The sequence below is a fragment of the Montipora foliosa genome, chromosome 2 (genome assembly GCF_036669935.1).
Source record: "Montipora foliosa isolate CH-2021 chromosome 2, ASM3666993v2, whole genome shotgun sequence".
In the NCBI taxonomy this organism is placed as follows: domain Eukaryota; kingdom Metazoa; phylum Cnidaria; class Anthozoa; order Scleractinia; family Acroporidae; genus Montipora; species Montipora foliosa.
This window is the reverse complement of record NC_090870.1, coordinates 54511361-54527050: the sequence shown is the minus strand read 5'-3', so window position 1 is coordinate 54527050 and position 15690 is coordinate 54511361. Positions and strand designations below refer to the sequence as shown.

Here is a 15690-nt window from a genome sequence, read left to right as displayed (position 1 = left end):
ACTGGGAGAAGGACACATTTTTCTTCAAAATGCAAGGAACTGTTAATAGCGTTTGTCAATCCATTAGCACCCGATCCTTGCCCGTTAGAGCATTATCCATATCCGTTCGTTAGTCGATCCGTTGGTCTGATGATCTTTACCTGTCAGAAAACTGAGCGACAACTATGCATAACATTCAACTGGTAGGCAGTTTCTGATAAACAAAACTCGAAAAACTGTCTTTAACTCTGAATTTCGTTACAAAAGTGTTCATGATGCGCCATTTATTGATGAGTAAATTCACAAGCATAGTTCATAGAGCGATTGTTTATTCGGCATGTGCCACCGAGCGTGAATTTGTGGCGTCACGACAAGCAATGTGATAGCTCTTTCGGGTTCTACAAGGTGCACAAAGTCGATTGAAACAGCAAGATACTCTGTGTCAATGCTGAATTTCGTTACAAAAGTGTTCATGATGCGCCATTTATTGATGAGTGATTCACAAACATAGTTCATAGAGTGATTGTTTATTTGGAATGTACTGCCGAGTGTGAATTTGTGGCGTCACTACAGCCGCATCCTAGCGTATTTAAGGTGTCAGTTGGTTAACATTTTAATATGCATGTATAAAAAAGCATGCATTTTTTTACGTTTAGTTTTTCAAATGAAAGCGAAGTAAGTACAAGCACAGAATTCAGAGCCCACTATTTGCATGTAGTTGAATAACATTTAACCTCCTACTTTTATTTATATTTCATTTTCCAAAAGCACCTTCCTCATTTGCATGTGGTAGCGTGCGGCCCAGAATTCTGTAGTTACTCTAGTCTAAAGCAATTGTAATTCGTTACGTAACGTCAAGGATAGTAACAGCGCTCGCCAAATTAAACACGCTAAGAAAACGGCAAAATTTGTTTCTGGCCATAATTGTCCATATTAGTCCGATCAATTAACGTAATGTTAATTCTTTTCCAACCAAGAATAAACACAGCTGTCTTAGAGAATTAAGTAGCGAGAAGATCAATTCAAAAGGCCAGCAATTTAAGATCTTAATATGTTCACACTTTGAGTAGGAAGCGAGCTCGAGGTCTTGCTCCCGCTTTTCTTTCAGCGATTTCTTTACACCCTCTGCAAACAAAACATTACAAATGAATTCATCCTTACCTGAAAACTAAAAGATCCCGGTTTGGAAGGTCTCTCTGTGTACACAGGCTTAGTTTTGCGCTTCCCGCAGAATGCGTATAGAAAGTTTTTGAACTGAGTTGCCGCCATTTTGTTTTAACAGAGACCTTCGAACATTTTCATGTTGGCCTAGCATATAGAGGCTACATGAGGTCGAGGCTGGCACGCCTGCACAGCAACAGTGGCCTCCTCTCCACAGCACTGGTGAAGTCGTCTCTCTGGCCTTTCTGTGGACGAATTCCAGGACCTACCGATACAATTTGGGCAAGTTTTGAAAGCTAAAAACTTCAATCGATGCTGTATTTTGCCGGTAGGACTGGATGGCTCGACACTCATAAGAAAATCTATGCGCAAAGTGTCTATGATCATAGTTGATGAACAATTGCTAAAATAAAATTGTTCACATAAGAGCAAGGGTCAGTTCTCCCTTTTGAAATTATTAAAACTGGTGAAATCTGGAATCTTAATTAATTTGTTCAATATGTGCAAATCTTGCCATAAATAAATGTTAAGTGAAGTAAAGTCGCTTTATTTAACGCCGGTAGTTCCTTCAGCTACGAGGCTGGTATCAGTGGAAGCCGACGGTGCGCCCTTTACCAGTTAGTACTCCGTTTTAAGGATATTTAAAGCTATAGCGACACAGATCAGAGGAAAGTCGAAACAGACGTTGAAGTCACCGAGGATCGAACTGGGGACCCCTTGCTTCGAAAGCCGCGCACTAGCTGAACTGAGATCCCTGATATACGCCTGCAAATCGTTGGTTTTTAAGGAGAGGGGAAAACCGGAGTACCCACGGAAAAACCTCTCAGAGCGGGGTAGAGAACCAACAAACTCAACCCACATATGGCGAAGAATCCGGGAATCGATCCCGGGCCACATTGGTGGAAGGCTCAGCTCTCATCACTGCGCCATCCCTGCTCCCCTGCCATGTCCATGCCCTGCTAATATTCTGCAGACTTGGAAGGACTAAAGCGATAGGACGTTTCATATCATAGAAAAATGCAAAATTTATTGGAGGGGTAAGTTCTCAGAAAGTAGTAAGCTCTTCTATATCAGTAAAACTAAAATAGGCCAGAATAATGATGCAAGGCTAGCCGCGCGCGTGCATGCCCGGCAGGGGTATTTTGCAAAACGCCTAACGCCAAATACCAAACGCCGAACGTTATAAAATCGGTATTTGGCAGTAATAACTGCACATATACGCAACAATAACTATAAGCGAACTATTTTAAAAGTTTGCGATCAGATAATAGTATCTACAATAGTTACTGCAGACGTGCACTGCATGGTTTTCCTAGGTTTTTTTTGTCTTTGTTTACCGTCCCCTCACCCCAGAGTAATACAATTTTGGAAGGGATCACGTGATCACGCGACAACTGGGTATTCACCAGTCACTAGATTGTGCGGGAGAGGTAGAACAGTTATCGACGTTAAACTCATAAATCTCCGAAATGGCAGAGGTTGAGGCTCGTCAAATAGCTATTTTAGAAACCGTTGAAGATATCCAAAATCGCCGTGAGCAAGTTTTACGACGTTATGCAGAGTTTAAGGAAGCTACTCGCAAACGACGCGAGCGCTTGGAAGACGCCAAGCGCTATCATCAATTCAAGCGAGATGCCGACGAGGTGGAAGCTTGGATCAACGAGAAACTTCAGATCGCTTGCGATGAGAACTATAAAGATCCAACAAACCTTCAGGTAACTTTCTTTGAAATCGATTGAGTCCTTTTGCAACGAAGATAGGGCGTGATTTTCGCTGGAACAGATGCTTTCTCGAACTCTGCAAATACTTCGACAACGCCCCGTATTGATAACTTGTCTTGAGGCTGCCTAGCGCGATTTTGAATTGTGAAGCTGAGTTATCATATCTTTTGGCATGCTGTTGCTCTCTGGAGGAAACTTTTAGTCATTTTTACTCTTAGTAGTCGAAATCAAAGAAAGTTGCATGCGATCACAGTCATACATGTATGAAATTAAAGCCGGCTTCAACATTTGGCTGGCGTGGTAATACCACCAAGACCTGAGATCAAAGTGGTTTATGTTAATGAAATTTCGTTAGAAATAAATATAAGCTTATCTTTCTGCGATTCTTCCTTGTCATGTCGGGCTTACAACTTTTTTGTTTCACTTTCCTGTTCAAATTTGTCAAATGCATGTGAAATGAGCATGCATGTTGATTTCATATTTGCATTTACTTTGTCCATTTGGATTACCTCGCCACTATAGCTCATATGCCAATTTTCATATTTTATTGTCAAACCGCATTGTTTTTGTTAAAAATGGAAATGGTCTAGAAGTTTCACTTGATCGATTTCTGCATTGCAGATATAATCATTTGCATATTACTACACAGTTTCAGATGTCATTTTTGTTTGAATGGAAATGCAGGGAAAGTTTTTAAATGAATTGGTTAGTGCTTTGGCCTAGATTGCAAAGTTTCAGTAACATTTCCTCAGTGTCACAACCTCTATTGTTCTATAGCTGAATTTTTTTTCCCTGAGCAGCCTGTACTCTTATTGGTTACTTTGAGGTCACATGACATCTAACAATAAAACTGTTTCCCTGCAAAAGTCTCTGAGTGGGCAACAGTGCAAAATCTATGACGTCAGAGGGTAACAGTGCAGTTGTTACCTGCCAATGTTGACCGACGACCGACGTTGCTGTTGCCGTTGCATGTTTTTCTTTTTGTGCTATGTAACAAATCACTTAATAATGTTTTATTTTTTTGTCTCCAGGGGAAACTTCAGAAACATCAGGCATTTGAGGCAGAGATTTCAGCCCATAGCAATGCTATCGTGGAGCTTCAGGAGAATGGAGAAGGAATGATTAACGAGAGTCATTATGCTTCGGATCTCATCAGGGTGAAATATTTTGTTTATACCGTAGACCTGGTTTTTATATTAGAAGTCAACTGAACTAATTTTTATGGTATTTTGTTAAAATCTACATTCATGTACCTTTCAAAGCAACATTTAAAAAAGATTGTTAAATCCAAGATTTTAAAGATGAATTTAAATTTCACACCCATCCCAATTTCCAAGGTTCTTTTTACATGGGATGCCATGCATACCAGTCCAGCTTCTTTTTTTTTTCCTTCATCGTAGTGACAAATGTGCATACCCCACGGAAATTGAAGTAAACCCCACAAACGGAGATTTGGGGGAATAATTTCAGCCCTTTACGATAGTTTTACACTCCTTGCATCATTTGAACCCAAGCCCTCAGCTGAATTTAGTGCACGGAAGAAGTGCAAACACTGAAGACCAAACACTGGTTTGTCATACATGTATTTTCTTTGAATTCATTTATGAAAATATCTTACTCACAAGTTTGTTGAAGTTATCCCTTTGTAGATGTCACAATAGGCTTGACCCAGCCCTTAAGAGAACCACTGTTTTCAAAATCCATCATAAATACAGTATCAGAAATGTTAATGCCTTTAAAAATTCACTGTAAATCATGGATTTAACCAATTCAAAAGATTTTTTAAAAGTTGCTTTGAATGATATACAGATTTTCAAAAAGTACTGTAAACTTAGAGTTCAGCTGTACATGATAATAATGCTTCAAGTTATGAAAGAATGATTTGTTTAGGGCTAGAGGTGATGCCTTAAGTCTCCTCTTAAGTGAATTTGAATTTTGAGGCATGTTAGCAAAATAAACGTGTGTTGGTTACAGGATTAACAGGCTGCTTCTTCCAATAGGAACGTCTGGACTCTTTACTTAAGTTGTGGGAGCTGCTTTTGTCCAAGTCAGCAGAAAAGGGTCGCATGCTCCTCTTCACTCAAAAGAGGGTTCACTTTCTGCACGAGACTGAAGAAGTCATGTCATGGATTCTGGAGAAGGCAAGTTATCAGTATCATTGTTCTTTTTTATAATTAGAGTTTTTAGAAGTAATGTTACATTCGTTTCAGATACATATGTTATTTAGCCTGTTGCTGCAATGTGTATTGAACAAAGCCTCCTTCTCTCAATTATTTTATCCACAGGAAGCAATTGCCACTTCAGAGGAATTGGGAAGAGACTTGGAACATGTTGAAGTTTTGCAGAAGAAATTTGATGATTTCATGAAGGATCTACAAGCAAATGAGTCGAGAGTGACTTACATCAATGACCTGGCTCATCAGCTTGGTGACGAAGGTCATCCAGACATTGAGTTAATTAGTACAAAGCAGGCGGTGAGTCCTCATTCTGTTTGACGCTCCATTTTTGTGTTCATTCCAGGCTCAGTGTGAACGTTTGCCTTTAACTATTTTCATGTTTCAGGAAGTGAATGAAGCTTGGGAGAGATTGAAGATGCTGGCATTGAAACGTCAAAAACGACTGGCTGGAGCACAGCAGATTCATAGCTTCTATCGGTAGGTTTTTAAAAGCCCAGATGATGTTATTTGATTCTATGGCCACCTTAATTTAAACAGTGTGAGAAAATATTTCCCAAATTTTCCAAATAGTCTTGATAGCACAAGTGTTACTATTATTTTTAAAAATATATTTTGTACAACTACACTTTATCAGTTGAAGGAACATGTTTTTGATGTTTCAAACATAATCATCAGCCATGCATAGTGAGGGTAACAGTCTTCATTGTCAATTTTTAACTTTAAGTATACCGAAATAACTACACATGGGGGTAAGCTATCCAGTATTGTATGCACAAAAAGTACAAGGGAAACAAGGGGAGGCTTATCCTGTGGTCAGTTTTGTTTATCACTACTTATGGATCCCTCATCCATGACCAGTTAATCCCCATGAATTGTGAAACGTCTACTTACCTTTTTTCGGTCTGGGTGCAAAGAACATTGGCCTTGCATTTTAGTGAGGATATACATTGTGAAGCTTATAGAAGTGCATTGATTTTTGTTTTCAAAAATGGAGTGAAAGTCCAGTAGAGAGTAAAACTTTGTTAGTGTAAGTTATAACCTTTCATGTAACTTATTGCACCAGGGTGAGGTTAAATAGTAATTTATGATTGGTAGGAAATATTGATTTTGCATGTGTTTCAATGCAGTGATGCTGATGAAACTAAGAACTGGATAAATGAGAAGGACAAAGTTCTGTCCTCGGATGATTATGGAAAGGATCTTGCAAGTGTGAATGCTCTGTTGCGAAAACATGAAGCTTTGGAGAGAGATTTGGCTGCTGTTGAAGATAAGGTAAACCTCAGTGTTTTTCTTTGTATGGGACAGGCCAAATCTCCCTGTATGCAATGAAAATCTTTAGGAATTTTTTAGCCACATGAAAAGTTACATGTATCCTTTAAATATACCATTGCTCTTGTTCAAGAAATATATCTTTAAATCTTCAACCTCTACGTAATGTTTTCTTGCTTAAATTTTTAACTAATATCGGGTCTTTTCCAAAATGGATGTAGTAGCGAGCTGACTTTCAATCTGATTTGAGAAAAAGCCCTGGAGAGTTCATCACACTTTTGTTTGGAAATGAGAAATAAGAACTGACATAATTATATACACTTCTCTTAACATCAGTTACATAGGAAGACCAAAATTACTTTTTGGAAATTAAAAAAAGTACAATGTCAGTGTTGAAACCAGACGATTGTTATTGAATTATACTGTCAGAGATGTATCCAGATGTTCAAATTTGGTGGTCTTCTGGACCCAATCTTGAAAAATTTGGGGGTCTATTGCAAAATTTTGGGGGTCCAGCTAATTGATATTCAAGAATTAATATTCACTCTACTATTGCCTCTTACAGTAATTGCTGCTGCAGTAACCTTTCAGATATCTAAGTTGCACAAAAATAAAGTCTTATGCCTCCCCTCGAATAAAATAATTAAAAATGATCAATTTCTTTGACACTGTTGTTCCCGTTGATTCATCAATCAAAATGTATGGGCTTTCAAAGCTCCATCAATCACATCTGAAAACGTCTTGAGGAATCCTTACGCTGTAGGGACTGTTGGCTCCAGTTGATAAATGATCTAGATCTCCACAGCAAAAAAAACAGAACTGAATTTCAATTTTTCGTAAAAGAGCATCATTTATTTTAAAATCACAAGGTGTCATTCAGAACAAAATATAAGCGATACACAGTTCATTGTCGGCCCATGACTTTGCCATGGCCAATGTTAATAATCGAGTGATTGAATACATTCAAGTTTCACATAAAACATGTTATTTTTAATGCTAACTCTGAAAAAGTGGCGTAATTTGTAAAACAGACAAGTTAAGTGCAAAATGAGAACCGAGACAATGACATGTGCATGCCCGGAATTAATATCAACAGGGTCACACAAAACAAAAATTTAATATACTTCATCACTGGATTCTCTGTCATTTCACTCATGATAAACAAACCAATGCTTGAAATTCGCTTGGAAAGCATGCAACAAACTAAACTTCGACTGAAATTGTAATTTGTAAATTGTAAATTATCATTGGCACATAAAAAAAAAACAGGTCAGATATTAAATGTCACGCAACACATGGGAATTAAAACAAAACTCCTCAAGCTGGACATAATTGTTGACAAAATGAAACCATTCGACTACAAATATCCAAAAATAACAGCTTACCTTGAAATTTAAGGAACTGGATCATTTCTTCATAGTGAGAATTGGGAATGTTCAATTTCGTTTTGAAATATGCTGTGCGTATGTTTTTCCTGGCATTTGTAATTTGCATAAACATTCATAAACATTTTTTGCATGCAATTGGACCCTTGATTCTATATTCTGTGCATCCAAAAGAAAAACTAGTGTTTCCCAGGACGCAATGACGCACTCTAGATATATCTCTTTAGTATTTCAGAAAGAAACTGACTGCATTGAAAGACTGAAATTATCAATGATTGATAATTTTGCCTGCAAACTTACTGTCTCTTTCACTATCATTGATAGTCAGATATTGAAGGTGCTGTGTTTGATTTGTGGACAAAAAGGATTTACATTTTTGGCTTTGTTATTTCATTTGTGATTACAGCATAATTTCATTTTTGTAGGTAACAGCTCTTGGTCAAGAGTCAGTTCAGCTTCAAGAGGCTCATCCTGACAGTGCTGATGATATTGCAGCCAAACAAGATGAGATAGTAAATGCGTGGGGAAACCTTAAGGACAAGGTGCTGTGTTTGAAGTGTTTTGTATGATGTTGCAGTGCTTTGTCATAAAATTATTTATCGGCCAGAGTGCTTCAATAACATGGTCATGTTCTTAGGGCCTGTTTACATGGAGGGAGGGTGCCCTGGCTAACTGAGCTACCCTGGAAGAGCCTGGAACTTTTTATATGTTCCTTTAGAAAATGCACTGAAGCGTTTACGTGCTAGGCAGGGTAACCTGCCCTCCCGGGACACCCTGTCTACTTTCTTGAGGCAGCCATCTAGACTGGCTATCCTTTTGCCATGAAAACAGTTTAAGCCAGGTTACTCTGGCTACCCAAGGTGAGAAGACCACGAAAATATGGCAGTGTGAAATTACTCTCCTGGGGATTTGTTTTGTTCTTATCACTTACCAGTGATAACTACTGAGCAAAATGACAAATAAAGTGCAAAATATTTTTCTTGTGCTTAGTGGGCCTCTCAAGAGATAGCCCACCAGCCATCCCGCTTAGGTGAGTTTCATGTAAAGGAGGTCTTTGTTTTAACTCTCCTAGCTGAGGCACTTGGTCAGTTGGGGCACCCTCCCTCGATGAAAACAGGTTCTTCTAGATTTCTGGCCTAGGTACATGTCTAGGTGAAATTTGAGATCAACTGACAATTTTATTGGTTTCATATTTTTATTTAAAGACCTGTCTGTAATTTCACCCATTTTATAGTCTGCAGTGAGAAAGACAAGATTGGAAGACTCCTACAGACTCCAAAGATTTACCAGTGACTACAGGTAAACCAGTAGTCCAATAATTACAGTAGTGTTTTATGAACCCTCACCATTTGTGTGGAAGCGTTAGTTGACCATGGTAGCAAAAAAGATGAAACACTTTGTTCACTGACTGTATACATTTTGTTGTTGTCTTGTCAGAGATCATATCTCGTTCATAAATGAAATGAAAGTTTTGATCCAGAGTGATGAACTGGCAAAAGATGTTGCAAGTGCTGAAAGCCTTTTGGAGCGACATCAAGAACACAAGGTATTGACTGCTTACAAGTATTATTTCATGAATTTGCAAAGGGAGTATGAGCAAGGACAAGCTTTTGCAAAGAATCTCCCACTCGTGTTTCCAATTCCTATTCTGTAGGATGCAGGGATCTACAAAATATTTTAACCCATTGACATAGATCTTAAATGCCATAGGACACCCCTAGTCGACGATTAAAATCGCCTGGCATTAGACAGAGTTAACCTATTGACTCCTGGGGGTTCCCCATTGACAAGTAAACTTGTCTGTCATTGGACAGAGTAAAATACTGAGTATGGCCACTTTAGGCCAGTTCAGGTTGAAAGGGTTAAATCTGTTAAGTCTCACTCCCAGGGATCAATGGGTTTAAGTAAAAGAGGAATGGAAAAGGGGTTTCCAAGTTCATTCTTTAATCAACATTTTGCACAAAAGGGGTGTTTTCCTCAATTTACAAGTCTGTACTTTTATTTGGAATAAAACAATGTGTTCTTTCTCAATTAGGGCTACATTGATGCTTCTGAGGACGGTTTCAAGAAGTTTGCAGATGATGGAGAAGAACTGCTCAATTCCAATCATTATGCTAGTGACGAGATCAAGGAGAAGGTAATAAAGCTGAAATGGCCTTGCAATAATTATTCAATATTAAGAAGTAACTTTTATAAGTTAAAGAACAGGAATAAAACCTGGACTGAAGTCAACCTACACATGAATAACAGTGTAGTTACAATTTGGCGACAAGTCTAAATGGAAGACCTTGCCCTCGAGAACAGTTCATTCTTCCCCCTCTATTCAAAGTAGTAAGATCTACATTATCATGTTTTTCCATTCATTGGCAAACCTTTTGCACAATCAACTTTGAAGTGAAGGATAGGTAATATGGTTTGGGGTCACTGTATTTAAAAATTAACAACTGCATTGCTTAGTGGAGATTGGGTACCTGGCTGGGTTGTGGTGTTGTGCCAGCCATGAGCCTCCACACCAGGAATGTAAAAAACAGGTACCCGTCACACTGAACTATCAGTGGAAAAAAAAATAAAAGGGGGAGTGATGGGGGTTGTGGGAGACACCAAAACAAAGTTGCACGAACTATGCTGGAGGACAAAACTCCTCACACTGCCAAAACATGTGCTACGAGTATAATGTGCAGAACTACTGCATATGCACCTACAGTACCGTGCAAAAGTAAGTTGACAGTCTCTTTCGAGTCTCGATTCTCGACTCGATTCTTGATCCTCAATTCTGGTGAGGATCGAGGAACGACAATCGAGAATCGAGTCGAGAATCGAATCAGACGCTCTTAGTTGTTAACTCCTTTAAATTGGATTTAAATGGATGTACCATAAATATAGTTGCCTAGGTCATGAAGGTCAATCAGTGTGTGTTCTACTGTTATATAGCTTACAAGCTTGGAGTCAGAAAAGATGGAGTTACTGGTTTTGTGGGAGAGACGTCGTGTTCAGTTTGAGCAATGCATGGAGCTTCAGCTTTTCAACCGAGATTGTGAACATGCAAATGCAACAATGACTAAACAAGAGGTGAGCAGTTTCTTTGGCTTTCTGTTGCAATGCTGATGTTCTTCGATAATTTGCATAAATCATCTCAGTGATGTTTAAAGCAAAATAATATAATTCAGATGATTCACAAACTGTGCTTTGTATGTCATCATTTCAGACATGAACATGCCCAGAAAAGGACCTTTAAAACAATTTAATGTGCACTTATTACAGAGAACATTTCTGTTTCATATTTTTTGCTTGCATGACCAATTTGTGATTCATTTTCTCCCTTTTCATTAGGCATTCCTTGCTGATGATAATTTGGGAGATTCACTTGATGGAGTAGAGGCATTGATCAGGAAACATGAAGACTTTGATAAGTCTTTTGCAGCTCAAGCAGAGAAAGTCAATGTAAGTTGGTCACTTTGTTCTGTTTGTATCTCATGGTCTACTGCAAGCTTAATGTCTGCAATCGCTACATATCAAAAGAAAGATCAACTGTCATGTTTAGTATAGTGATAATAACAAAAAATAATTATTATTGTACAATATAAACAATAATGTAATGAAAAAAGATTTTGAGGACTTAACCTATTCTTTGTCCTTGTTCTTATTTTATCTCTGAGATTTATGATAGCAGAATGGCAGTGTGGCCCATTGGTTTGGAGGCTTGCCTTAGGATCCGGAGTTCTAGTGTTCAAGACTTGTTCCAACCACTCATTGAATTTGTTCCTGGTAGTCCCTGGTTCAACTTCTTAGGCACACTTGTAAATAGCCAACTTGTTTGCCGCCAGCCAGTTGGGATTCTTAACAGTTGTTGTTGTCGTTGTATTCTGTTGTTTCATTGATAGTGTTTCATTGGCCCTGAAAAGCCCCTTTGGGGAGTGGTCAATTAAGTATGTATTGTATTGTATTGTATTGTATTTCCTAATGTTGGCTAACCTATCATACCTGGGAACCCTGTGCACAAGGCGAGCTATAGCACGTGCATGTACATCTTGGTTTTGTTACATCATATGCAATGTCAAATGTCAATCACACACTTTGTGATTGTCTGTATAGAGTCAATTTGGACCAACACACTGAGTTTTGGCAAGGGACATTTTTAGTTATAATCTCTCAGGCAATTTCAACAAATTCCAGATTTTCACAAATTCTGTTTTTGTGACATCATCCCCTCTTTACTCTAAACCTTTCCATTTTTAGCAACATTCCACAAGCCTCTCGTATGACGTTCTTTACATAAATGCATAGTCTCCATGGCATCTTTGCTTTTCTAGTGATTTGGACCTGCAAAATTGTTCCAACAAGCACACCTATCTTCATAACCAATAATTACTCCTAGTCCTAGCTTAATAATGTCTTATGGGATGTCATCTACATTGTACAGTGGTGGTCTGTCTGCTTTCATGTACTATTGCATTTGCTTTCCCACATGTAAAGTGTTGCAGTAAATCCCTTTTATTTTCTGTTCATGGAAGTGAAAATCTGCCAATACTATTTCTTTGGAATGGCTTTCTTGTGGTAATAATCCATTCACAATGGTTTCTTTCAGAGCATTGATGAATATGCCAACCGCCTTGTTGACAGTAATCATTACGCCTCTGATGAGGTGCGTGACAAGAGAGACGGCATCCTGGAAAGGCGTCAAAATATTGAGGAATTGTCAAAGGCTCGTCGGGCTAAGCTAGAAGAGTCTCGTAAGTTGCAACAGTTTGAACGAGATGCTGACGAAGTCAAGAGTTGGATTACTGAAAAACTGAAGATTGCTTGTGATGAGTCCTACAAGGTGGGAAAGTATTTCTGAGTCTCCCTATTGTTAACCAAAATGTACAAATTTTTACAATGGATACACACCAACATACCAGAAAATGTTGCCATATTTTTCCCTTGAAGGTCTTCTTGGGTAGAAAAATGTCTTAAGGGGGACAATTTTTGAGTGGATTTACAAGTGACGATAGAGAATGGGTTTTTAACCTTTTGTTGAACTGCTGTTACAGCAGCTCATGGATTTCATGACAGTTGAGTTTAAGGACAATGACTCATCCCAGGTAAACAGAGCAAATGGACCTTCACATGCCTATATTATTATTATTTTTTGATTATCCTTTCCTTAATGTATCAGGATCCAACCAATCTTCAAGGCAAAAACCAGAAGCACCAAGCATTTGAAGCAGAACTTAATGCCAATCAAAGTCGGCTCGATGCTGTGGATAACACTGGAGAACAGTTGATTAGTGATGAACACTATGCTTCAGATCAGATCCGCGAGAGACTTGATGAGTTGCATAAACTGTGGGCCCATCTGTTTGACAAGTCGAAGGACAAAGGTTAGAAAAATAGAGATTAGTTCATGCATTTGAATGAAATTTAACAGTTTTAACAACAGGTTGTGCTTATGTGCCAGCTGTGGTCAGCGGTTTTGTTTGGACGGTGCATTAACCATGGTTTCTCACACTTATATCCTGTTTGACTTAACCATAGTGTTGTGTTTGTGTAGCAGAAACAGGGTTTTTGTGGAGCATTTTTAGCTGTCATGTCCCCATTCCCCATCCCCCTTCAGCCACCCCCCCCCCCCCTTTCCACTGTTTTCTTCAGTATGGTAGGTGCCTGTCTCCCATGCTGCATGGAGACTTATCGTTGCCAGTATTTCCCAGCCGTGTGAGCAGTCTCCATCTACAGTACTTTGTAGGAACTGAGTAGAAGACCTTCGGTGTTTTTACTTTCAAATTTTTTAAGCCTTGTAAATACCTTAGTTCTTTTTAAACGTTTTTTTTTTTTGTTTAAATTTTCTTCCTTGAAAACTGGAATTTAGTCATTAAGTTATAGTTACAGCTGAAATGGTATTTAAAAGGATTTCAAACATTGCATTTTATTTTCCGTCATTTTCTTTCAGGGTTGAAATTGAAGGAAGCAGCTCAGCAACAACAGTTCAATCGGTCAGTTTGGTACTTCTTATTTTGAAAGTAAAGCCAGTGATGATGCAAAATCATTGGGACTTGCACCACTCATTTGAGACTGTTAAGTGTCGTTTCCACTATATAGTTTCAACAGATATATATTTTAGCCTTGTGAGCCTTACGAAGCTAAGTTGTTAGAGCATTGCACCTGCGTGGCAGAGGTCATTGGTTTAAATCCCATTGAACCACCTAAAATTTTCAGCTGTCAATAAGAGGCAATAGCAAAGCTAAATGTAAAGGTAAAGGTCCTTATTTTATGAAGGTAACACATGCCAGCGAACCGATAAACTTGTGGCCCTTGGTGCACACCTTTTACCCCCCCTCCCCTCCCCCTTTCCTCTGTCAAGGCTCTGTTTTATGGGTATTCAGAGCTACAGCTACATGGATCAGAGGAAAGTTGAAACTGACATTGATGGAATAAGACGGAGGTCGAGCTCAGAGGGTCACTTCTCTCTTTAGTCTATAAGTAAAGTATAACCCACACTTCAAATATATAGACCGAATGCATAAATGGCGGCCAAAAAAATGTTCTTTTGTTTATGTGCTAATTAGACTCACTAGCCTCGTTTGCATGGACAAAATACAAAAGAAATGTTGCTTGAGAGTGAGGCTAGTGAGACTAGTATTGTAAATCAGATTATCGATGAAAGTTGTTTCCTTTTTCAGTTTGTATGTTGTTAGCTGTCTCATGGGCGTGTAGAGACAATGTATCCTTTTCTTGCATAATGGCCATTTATGAGAATCTAACAATGATGGTTGCCCTTTTTTTTCCTTCTCAGTGCTACTGAAGATGTTGAAATCTGGTTTGCAGAAGTTGAAAACCTCCTTGCTGTGGAAGATCTTGGAAAGGTACAGCTAAAACCATGATCGACAAGATTAAACTTGTTAGGATCTTAGGATCTTCTTTTTTCTGTAACTAATGAAACGTTTCTCACAACTGCAGGATCTGACCAGTGTGCAGAATCTCCAAAAGAAGCATGCTATGATTGAGGGTGATGTTATTGCTCGAGCAGTAAGTAACTTCTTCTGATTAATTTAATGCATTTTGATTTTAAAAAAAGGTGGATCAAGCATGCCCTACTGTCACCAGCCAGGCGTGATGCCAACTATACGTATTTTAGCTCAACCATGTTTCTAATTTGGCAGTTTGGGATACTGTTCAAGCAAATTCCAGACTGAAGCCATGGTATTGATTGTTTCTTTTTTATAAGCTTGCTTTGAATAACATTAACCTTCTATATCAACTAGCTACTCAACAAGTTACATACATGTGGGTCTCATTAAATAATCTCTTACATCCCTTGTACTGTTCTTTAGGAAAAGATTGAGGTCGTCAATGCCCAGGCTGATCTGTTTCAAGAAGCTGACCACTTTGATGCTCCTTCCATTGTATCCAAGAAAGCAACATTGAATGCCAGATATCAACAGCTGCAGGTAAAGTAGTGCAATCAATATCCCTTTTAATTTCTTCTGGGTTAACCTAACCTTTATCTAGACTCTTACTGGTGAAGTACTTGCAATGAAAATGAAGAAGCAAATAACAGTAATGTTATAAGCTGCTTTTAGAAGATAATTTTTATTTTATTTTATTTTATTTTTTTAATTCATTCATGTAATCACACATAACACAGCACTGATCAAAAGTTGTTAATTATAAATAAAGATTGGTGTGACAAGGAAGCCTAGCAAAGTGTGGAGCTTATATTAAACAGGCTTCCTTGAATAATTACAACGTACATGTATATACGGCAAAGTATAGAGTTAGCAAATACAACATAAAACTTAAATGGTAAATCATCTTTCAACAACATAATCCTTCAGTTTTCCTTTAAAAACAGAAATACTTGGTGAACTAATTTGTGAAACAGGCAAGGAGTTCCAGATTTTTGGTCCTTGATAAAGGATGCTGAACTGCTTAATATTCATTCTCCAAAAAAAATCACCAAGAGAAGTCAAATTTGTCAAGAAAATGACTCTGCGTGGATGTTTTCATGCCTGCTTACAAGTT

At 38.3% G+C, this 15690-nt stretch overlaps 2 protein-coding genes across 2 annotated transcripts in view; one reads left to right on the top strand and one right to left on the bottom strand.

Annotated features, from left to right (window-relative positions):
* The window catches only part of LOC137993577 (ATP-dependent RNA helicase A protein-like), a 35076-nt gene extending 33810 nt beyond the window's left edge, over positions 1-1266 (bottom strand). Inside the window, exon 1 of the mRNA XM_068839516.1 lies at positions 1141-1266. Coding sequence (XP_068695617.1) covers positions 1141-1248 — 108 coding nt within the window. The 5' untranslated portion in view covers positions 1249-1266. The remainder of the gene's footprint in view (positions 1-1140) is intronic.
* A 1259-nt stretch (positions 1267-2525) lies between these two features.
* Positions 2526-15690, top strand: part of LOC137993575 (spectrin alpha chain, non-erythrocytic 1-like) — a 38285-nt gene continuing 25120 nt past the window's right edge. Inside the window, exons 1-18 of the mRNA XM_068839514.1 lie at positions 2526-2855; positions 3893-4018; positions 4862-5002; positions 5147-5335; positions 5424-5515; positions 6166-6310; positions 8118-8234; positions 8927-8991; positions 9130-9238; positions 9728-9829; positions 10624-10761; positions 11023-11133; positions 12278-12511; positions 12848-13052; positions 13619-13661; positions 14462-14531; positions 14626-14694; positions 15000-15116. Of these exons, the coding sequence (XP_068695615.1) occupies positions 2610-2855; positions 3893-4018; positions 4862-5002; positions 5147-5335; positions 5424-5515; positions 6166-6310; positions 8118-8234; positions 8927-8991; positions 9130-9238; positions 9728-9829; positions 10624-10761; positions 11023-11133; positions 12278-12511; positions 12848-13052; positions 13619-13661; positions 14462-14531; positions 14626-14694; positions 15000-15116 (2319 nt within the window). The 5' untranslated portion in view covers positions 2526-2609. The remainder of the gene's footprint in view (positions 2856-3892; positions 4019-4861; positions 5003-5146; positions 5336-5423; positions 5516-6165; positions 6311-8117; positions 8235-8926; positions 8992-9129; positions 9239-9727; positions 9830-10623; positions 10762-11022; positions 11134-12277; positions 12512-12847; positions 13053-13618; positions 13662-14461; positions 14532-14625; positions 14695-14999; positions 15117-15690) is intronic.